At 35.7% G+C, this 9681-nt stretch overlaps 2 protein-coding genes across 22 annotated transcripts in view; one reads left to right on the top strand and one right to left on the bottom strand.

Annotated features, from left to right (window-relative positions):
- Positions 1-9681, bottom strand: part of LOC116851868 (rap guanine nucleotide exchange factor 2-like) — a 214429-nt gene that overhangs the window by 27279 nt on the left and 177469 nt on the right. For all 19 annotated transcript variants that reach the window (XM_032831704.1, XM_032831714.1, XM_032831703.1 and 16 more), the window contains one exon: positions 2305-2406. In XM_032831704.1, the coding sequence (XP_032687595.1) occupies positions 2305-2406 (102 nt within the window). The remainder of the gene's footprint in view (positions 1-2304; positions 2407-9681) is intronic.
- LOC116851870 overlaps positions 1-9681 on the top strand; it is a 195198-nt gene that overhangs the window by 65008 nt on the left and 120509 nt on the right. The gene's annotated exons all lie outside the window — the stretch shown is intronic.

Here is a 9681-nt window from a genome sequence, read left to right as displayed (position 1 = left end):
ATATATATATATATATATATATATATATATATATATATATATATATATAGTTAAATAACAAATTTTTATTTTATAACATCATATTTTTATAGTCTACTTTATTTTATATTATTTCTGCCTATTAGTCTACTTTATTTTATATTATTTTATATTAAACTTTTATTTCTGAACCATAATGGGACTTTCATGTGACATACATCATTTTGAATGCATGTAGTATATAAAAGATAAGATTTTTGTCATTGTTTTTAATTATTTTTTCCTTCATTTAAGATAACAACAATATATTTGTTCAAGTGTTTTTACATGCTTTAAAATATCCTTAAGTAGCAGGATACGTCAAATAACGTATTAATAATAATAGACATCTCATTGATACGTCATTGAAACATCACTTGGCGTTATCATATTTGCTGGACCTACATTTCAAGTGTAATAACTTTTATCCAGACTCTGAATCAATGTCAAATTGTTTATAATCACTTTTAGATGTAATATAGCTAAATCTTTAATTTTTCTAAAATTTTTTGTTATTTCTGAGATATGTGGACAATACATCTTTAACGATAATCACTCGAGATTTTGAATGACTTTCTCCAAATTCCAGTTAATTTAATTGCAATAATAATTTAATGTCAATTTAATAAATAAACAATTAATTAGCAAAATTGCTAATAGACAACTTCTAATTATCTAATTTGCCGCTTAACAATAATAAAAAAAAAATTAATAATTCTGTGCATGCTAGCAGATTATTTAATATTTGACTCTGATTGCAGTTTTAAAAGCAAATTACAGAGAAGGAATTTCTTGCTCGGTTTAACAACAATCTGTCTGTTATTTTCCACTTTGGCAATTCTGTCAGCTGAGTTAATCGTCAGTTGGCTTAATCAGGAAATTTGGAGAAAATCAGCCTCAGGCTCCCGATTGACGATCATGACTACAAGAAGCGCCGGTAAAAATAGAGGGGATTAAAAATAAGTTAATAACGCCCGATAACGTAACGCGGCTGCTTCGATTCGCATGCCCACGCGTAACCCGAGAACGGCTGACCTATGACGATGACAACAACGACGACAACGACGACGACGGTGTGTAATGTCATAAGAACACTGTAAAACATGCCCAAGACTGGTAAGAAAAGAGCGCGCTCGGTGCTCCCGTGATTAATATTCATCAACCTTGGCGATTAGTTAATCGTCATGTGGAATATAATAAAGCGACGTGACGTAAATTGACGCCGAAAAACGATACCTGAATTGATCTTAAAGGGGCCTTTTGTGGGGAGCTACTGTCGGGACGTCGTGGTCGTGTGAAATGCGCTTAAGGAGTCGACGGACGGTCGATCGTCGCGATGGAGTGAGACGGAAGAACGAGACGAGAGGGATACAAACACAGAGGGAGAGAGAAGGGGAGAGAGGGAGAGAGAAAAAGAGAGAGAAAGAGAGATGGGCCAAGGAATGGAGAGGAGACAGGCAGATGAAGATAGGAGCGCAGCAGAGAGAGAGAGAGAGAGAGAGATCGTTGCTGGTCCGCTCAAAGCATCCAGCAACGGATAGTAACCGCTCAAAGGCCACTGGCCGACCCGACGTATGATTTATACGATCCGTTATGTCGTGCCCGTGTGTCTCACTTTTCCTTTTGTCCCGCGCCGCGCACACTTTCTAAATTGCTTCTCTCATTCAGCTTCTCTCTCGCCCGGCCGAAACCGACAATCGTGTGCTCCGTTTACGCACGCGATCGCACACGCCAGATTCAAGCAATTTCGATTATCGGAACGATTCACGGGCGGGCTGCAGCGTGCACTCCTACACACAACACACACACACACACACATATACACACATATATACAGGCACACGTATACACGTCAAGCAAATTGATATCGTTCCCGGCTTGGTACGTCATCTGACGACGCCGGTATTGATTTTGATGAGAAGATAATTGTGTCGCCCGCCTCCAAGGAAGGGGATAATACGTGTCACACCGGGGTAAACGTGCCGGAAATAAAGGGAAGTCAAGGGGAGACGCGATCGCTCTTGCGAGTCTCGACACGGGGGAGGGTATCTTTTGCGGATTCTTTCCCTTCGCGACGAAAACTGTCACAACGATCAGTATTTTGCGAGTTATTGTATTGAGAGATCACCTACGGACGACAGAGGTGTGCCTGCGAGATGCACAGGACTTCCTGTTTTCTCTTTTAAAGAAGGAAGCGAGTCTCTCATGGCGGGTCATACTAGGCGGGTTATACTAGAACGCTACGCTGTTTGCTCAGATGAGCAAACGCAAAAAAGAGATATTCACCGTGTCATCGAAGACCAGGTTGACCTGACGGTGGTCGGTTATGGGATGGGGGTGCGGTGGCCGATGCATCCTTCCTCCGCCATGCACTTCCGGGTAGTCGATCTGCGAAAGACACGTTATTTTACAGTCTATAATGGGCTGATAAATGAACTATAAATAAATAGTGCGACGTAAGCAATCGATCGATCTCGCTCTCCTCAGGAAGAGATCGCGTGTACGTCGCGCGTTGTTTATAATAAAACGTCCGAACGATCGCCGGATAATAATGTCGATGCCAATTTGTTGCGCGCGATATCGTATCGGAGCCTCTACGCGCCGACCAACTCGCCGTCCCACATAAACCGCCAACAGATAATCGCTGCATGCAGAGGGTATACGTGGAAAAAAGATTGGTGGAATCAATTTGGCAGAGCAAACGAGTCAGACGCGTTTTGGTTGGAGGGAAACACGATTTCTGTTTTTACACAGAAGGAAAGAACATTGCCTCGAAAATATCTTTACTCTTGGCATGTTAATCTTCAAATGAGATTTGCGTAGTGTTAAATGAAGACAAGTTACTTGCATCAATACATACTACATGATTCAACACGAAGAAAAATATATTCAAGTATTATTCAACAATAATTTTAATGAAGGCAAAACGCAAAATATTGAACTGAGAATATGATGTTTCTAAATGTCAGGAGAAAATATCATCATCAAAATAATTATATTGCACTTCTTACGAGACTATTATAATATTCAAATAAAATTGGATATTATATAGAAAAAAATAAAAACACTGTTAAAATTCCAGACTCTAAAATTCTTAGAACAAAATTATTATTGTTATATCATACTTATGTTAAGTTACATCATTATACATGAAATAATGAATTAATTTGAGTATATTAGTTTTAAATGGATATTAACTTTTTTCGGTATATACGCGGAGAAAATATTGTAGTAAAAATCACTTTGAGGTTATATTTCATTTTACAATGTTTATTATAAAGCTGGACTATATATCTTTGATACATTGACCCGTTCGGTTAACTGGGTCAATATTTCTAAAACATTATTGCATTTATACGTTTTTCGTACTGGTTCTTTAGTCAACTGCCTGGAGGGGGAAGTTAATGTTTTACAAAATGTTCCGGCTTTAAAATAATTAATTAGCGCACGACTAGCCGTTAATCATTGTATTCTTCTCCGAAGCGGAGTTGTTGTCTCCCGGGAAATATTCGTTGAAAAATAAATTACTATAAAAGTAAAAAATTAGACTGTGTAGTAAATAATTTTATAAAATAAATAACTTTAGATTAAATAAGTAATACAAAGTATTGATAAAATTAATAAGATCAAATAAATAATAATAATAAGTGATATAAAGTCAAGCAAGTAACTTCAACAGTAATTCTACAATTATTTACAATCTAACAATAAATTTGGCGATCTACTGAAAATAGGATATAAAAATCATTCATATAATTACAATAATTTTGTAGTAAAAAATCAAATGTACACAAACTAATTTGCAAAACTAATTTTTAAACAAATATATAGCAAATTATGTTTTAATTTCTACATGATTCACAAAACTCTTTGTTGTAATTTTTATTACAATATTCTCTCCACAACTTTTATTTAATTAAGTTATTTTTTTCAGTAAATTTAATTCTTAAGAACTAGGAAAATTCGGTTTTCCTCGATCAAAACGCATTTAGTCCGTCTATTGTCATGTTAATCCAAACAATTTTCTTTCTCTGTGTACTATTGTCAGCATTTATCTCAATCTACAGACTTTATCAACTTCTTTTATGCATTCTTAGAAAAGAATTATAGCAAACTTTCTATCACGATCGCTCATAAATTTTATTACAGATATAATCTTATAACCTTCTAATTAATTTAACATATTCGAAATGTGATTTTATTTTTAAATTGATCATCCTTCGACATGATTGTTTAACCGTGACACTCGATAATAAAGTTTAGGAACGATCACGATAGCAAATTTGCTACTATATATACTCTTGAACGGATAGAAATTTTTTTGTACACATTGTATATCTGTTTCATTGTATATCCGTGTTATTGTATATCTCTGAGCACCTGTTTGTGAACACAGTCGTGTGTGCTGGGAAAGCCCAGCGGAGACAATCCGTAGATTGTAGCCAGCGCTCCATGCATCATTCGGGATAATGACAGAGCCCGGTGTGTCTGGGCGATATCCCCCCAGGTTGACTATTACTTCTAATCCGGGCCACGGCGTATACGCGCGCTAATAATGTACACACGGGCCGAAGCTTAAACAGCTGGACGGAGTGTCGCGCTCATGATTTACACAGGGCGGATAAGTTGCGCGCAATGAGGCGCCTGTTATCACGCCCTACGAACGCTCGTTACGCTGATAATGTAATCTAACACGGCGCCACCTGCGGATGCTGCAGCTGCGTTACTTTTCCGTTTTGCGTGCGGCGCGCCCGAGACAATTACGACACCTTAAGCATCTTCTTAATGTCCAGAAACAAAAGAGAGAGAGGAAAATTAAATTCCTCCATCCCGGTCGGAGTTTTCCGAGGCTACGCGAGATAATACGAAATGAATAGTCGGGATGATTACATTCTGCTTAAAAATGCAACCTCGCAATGACCCTGGAACTTTATTTTAATTTGACTACATGATACACTGTCAAGAGTAAAAGAATAAGTACATTCTTTCGACTGGGAACAGGCGTTCCACTGCAAGAATAATTGCAAGGTTTATCGATCGATATTGTACACCGGCGGTAAATTACACAGTATCGGGTCGGCTGAAATTTCGTAAGATGTTGATATGCATGAAAAATAGCGTGCGGCGTGATGTACGGAGAGCAGATGGTATCCGTGATAAATTTAAAAGCGAGATTAAGTGCACGATGTAGAGCCAATTTTGCTAACAGCGTCCGCGATGCAACAAGTTGAATTCCATTCGAACGTATTTACGCCGGCCTGTGTGCGCGTGTATGTTACTTACTAAAGTGAAAGTGAAACAGTTCGTCGGAGGTAATTTTTAACGCGACATAATTCTCATTCACGGAATTAAATTTTTATTTGCCACAGTTGCCGTACGCATGTCTGTCAATCTGCTGACGGATTTTTCAGAAGGGAGAAAAATTCCAGGCAAAAAATAATCTCCCTAATTAATAAAATTTGCCAATTTCTCTTTTACCAGAGAGCGCGATTGCTCTTCTTGGTGATTGTTATTTTCTTTTTCAACCTCTTCAATAGTGATTTAAAATGATGACGTGATTCTTCCTAGGACGAAGAGATTTTTTTTTAATAAGCATATCTCTAGATTTATTTCCTCTTTATATATATATATATATATATATATAGATTTTTTATTATATTATATTATTATATATTATATATATTATATAATATATATATTATTATATTATATATTATATTATATTATATTATTTTATATATATTGCTTTTTTGTTTGAGGAATTTTGAAAAAATAGAATACGAAATGTACACGATTAAAATGTACGGAGTATCCAATTTATATTTTCTATAAGTTAAAGAAAGAAGACAATAGTTTAAGTAAATCAAAAGGAATTTAATATTTTATCATGCAATTTTTCCATAATATATAATTCATATTAAGAAAAAAAAAAACCTATTTATTTGTGAGATATAACATTTATTTCTGTGAATAAACTTTATACTTTACAAATGAATTTTCAAGTATTTGTTTCTCAAGTATATACTGAAAAGAAATATGTGAAAATTTATTTGTGGAATATAATGTTTATTTGTGCGTAACCAAGTTTTTATTTCTGTGAAATAAACTTTTATCCCACAAACAAAATTTTAATTATTTTTTTTCTCAGTACACATAATAGATTTGTCTTTTACATTGAGAAAAAAAATTTAGATACATTTATGGGAAGTTTATTCGCAGAAATAAACTTTATTTCACAGAAATAAATTCTCAGGGACCTTATTTGCGAAAAATAGGATAAAAATGCATACGATATTTTTATGAAAAGCTAGTTCATGTCATAGTTCATGTCACATATATTATAGCTTTTTATCGAAATATCGTATACGATATTTTTCAGGAATATATAATAATATGGTTCCAAACATTTTATCTCAGCGCATCATTTATTTCACAGAACAAAACCAACGTCTGGTTTATAAGAACTAATAAGCGTTAATAATAACGCTGTTCTAAAAATGGTTCCTCTAAAGACTTATATTTAATTTCGTTTTAATTATTAATTTCCTTCTACTAAGAAGTCGCCATATTAGGCGTTTAATTTTGTCGCAGTCGTCTTCGTAATAATGTCAGCTGCATCAATGTTTCGCCTTTCGCGTCGCGACTGTTTCTCGTTTTACGCTGACAGACTAGCAACGCATTCGTTGTTGAACGTCGACGAAAAAGGAACAGATGAGAGAGAGAGAGAGAGAGAGAGAGAGAGAGAGAGAGAGAGAGAGAGAGAGAGAGAAAGAAACAGAGAAAGACAATGAGACGAGTGCGCTTCGGGCCGGAACTCGTAGGCCGGACTTCCGGTAGATACGCTGGTTATACGTGCCATTCACGGGACCGCTCCCTCGTGACTCGATTGTCACGATGTTTAAGCAATTTCGGGATGAAAGTTCAGTTTCCATTGGCGATCGTTTGATCGATCGGACAACGGCGACGCTCCGATTCGGCGGATGCATTTCGTCGGAGTCGCACGTATGTCGTCGCGACACAAAGAGCTGCGCGACATATTGTCAGTTGTATCGTGTGACAAATAATAAAGCATTGACTCACGAGTTCTCTTCCTTTCTCAAGCGCTCAGATAACGATGAACCCGCGAGACTCTCGCGCAACTGTTAGAAAAACTCCAAACAAACCTCAAAATCACTCAGACACGCGTTTTTTAAATATCAACGTCGAATAATTATATTCTGGGAGAAGTAATAAAGCATTGCTCATGCGAATTTTTTGTTTCCCAGGCGGTCAAATAACGATAAATCTGCAAAACTTTCGCACAACCGTTAGAAAAATTCCAAACAAATTCCAAACAAATCATCCAGATGCATTTTTTAAATATCAAATAGAATAATTATATTCTACGAGAAATAACAAAGCATTATTCACGAATTTTTTTATTTTTCAGACGGTCGAATGATAATAAAGCTGCAATATTTTCGCACAACTGTTAAAAAAATTTCAAAATTGCCGACATTGGTATTTTTTAAATACCAACGTTGAATAATTATTCGATGTTGATACAATTGTATCCTGCGAGAAATAATAAAGCATTCACGAATTTTTTATTTTTTAAACAATCAAATAACAATAAAACTGCGATACTTTCATACAAACGTTAGAAAAATCTCGAAAAAATCCTAAGATATGGCAGTCCAGACATGCATTTTTTAAATATTAACGTCGAATAATTACATCGTGCGATAAAGCTTCATTTTTTGTCTTTCAAAGATAACGATAAAACTGCGATATCTTCGCGCAACCGTTAAAAAAATCCTGAACAAATTCCATGATCATCTAGACGTACATTTTTAGATATCAACGTCGAATTATATCCTGCAGAAAATAACAAAGCATATGTCGAGTTCTTTTTCGATCGAATCGAATCGAATAGATCGAATCGATCAGAAATAACGATAAAGCGAAACTTTTGCGCAATTATTAGAAAAATCTCGTTCGAAAAATATCGATTCTTTAGATATCAATGTCGAAGTATCGTAATGCAAGTCGTGGGAATTTGTTATTTCTCGAAAGAAAAGACTTCCGTGATACAGGCACGAACATTGTCCTTATTTATATCACAGAAATTTCCCCAAAAAAGCTATATTAACAACTGTAAACTTGAACATAACGCATTACCATGCGTTTGGTTCCTCATCTCCGCGCTGTTAATCGGATTAAAAAGCACATGTAATACTCGCAATATCAACGATAAGAAGTGAAACGCAATCGCGACGTGTCAAGACGTAAATATTCGAATATGCAGAATATGCATACATTTTCCTGATGTAACGATTGAATTGTAAACAATTATTGCGATGCGTTGATAGGTCACGCCAACGGCGAATCATTCGGATAAATGCTTCACAGCGCTTTACTTAATTACTCCGCGTCGAGGCCAGCGTTCAGCCCAAGAAATGCGACTATATGTTCTGTTAGTCTCGGATTATAACACTTTTTTTATAATAATCGCGCGTTTTCTTATATTCACACATTATAGCATGTTAACAACAGCAGAAAAGGGAACAGTCGATGATCACTTTTTTGCTATCGCGCTAACGGTAACACAAGAGTATTATGAAAGATTTCATTGCTTCCTGCAGCCGAATTAATATATCTTATCGCATCCTGCGGTATTCCCAAGGGGAAGCGGAATTATCGCAAATATTCTGTGCAAAAAATATGTAGAGCATAACAAATTAACAAAGATAAAAGAATTAACAAAGATAAAAGTTACGTGCCGCTTTAAACACATGATTAAATATTTTCTTTTTGTTGCGTACTAATAATAACACTACACACACGAAAGATTTTGTTCTTCCTAATTATTGCTAATTATACATCCTAATTATATATCCTTGCCGAATTATTAATTATATCTTATCGTATTCTCCGATATTCCCAATAAAGCGAAATTATCGCTCCCTCCGCAAATACATCGTACAATATACGTAGCATAATAAATTGTTGATATTTGTTATTGATATTTTATCAAGTTCTGAGTCTGAGTTATCATGACAGTTTTCACTTGTATCATTACCATCAGAATAGTTTGATGCAATTTCACCGCAACGAAAGTCTGTATTATATTCCATTTTTGTCTCTTGCTCACTTTCACTTCTAACTCTGGTTGTCATCTCACAGAGCTTAATACCGTCAACTTTATTTCCCCCAATTTTCCTTTCCTTGCTCTGTGCTTTCTTACGCGTTCACTCATTGTTCACGCGACGTTAAGCTCTCTTCTAACAATATAAGTAAATATGTTTCAAATTTATTCACGGTAGACACTACGTGCACATCATAAAACTCTGAATTAATATCATTGATACTATGTCTGCGGAAGAATCGGTCCACGTATTGTACAATAAATTGCTACAACCACTGGATAAGACTCTACCGTATTCTTGCCCAGTTCCTACGCAGTATTTTCACAACGAATGAAAATGCATTCATAGTAGATAGCTAGGCAGCTGTCTACGCAAACTGCATATATTTCTACCAAGGCAACCAAAACGGGTTTAAGCGTGTCATTGCCGCGTTAATTTAACTAATCTTGATTTCAATGCACAATAATATTACGAAAGATTCTATTCTTTTCTCTCTCTCTCTCTCTCTCTCTCTCTCTCTCTCTCTCTCTCTCTC

The sequence above is a fragment of the Odontomachus brunneus genome, unplaced genomic scaffold, assembly GCF_010583005.1.
Source record: "Odontomachus brunneus isolate Ranch 3 - 2012 unplaced genomic scaffold, Obru_v1 Obru_scaffold_195, whole genome shotgun sequence".
NCBI lineage: Eukaryota > Metazoa > Arthropoda > Insecta > Hymenoptera > Formicidae > Odontomachus > Odontomachus brunneus.
This window is presented reverse-complemented; position numbering and strand designations above follow the sequence as displayed.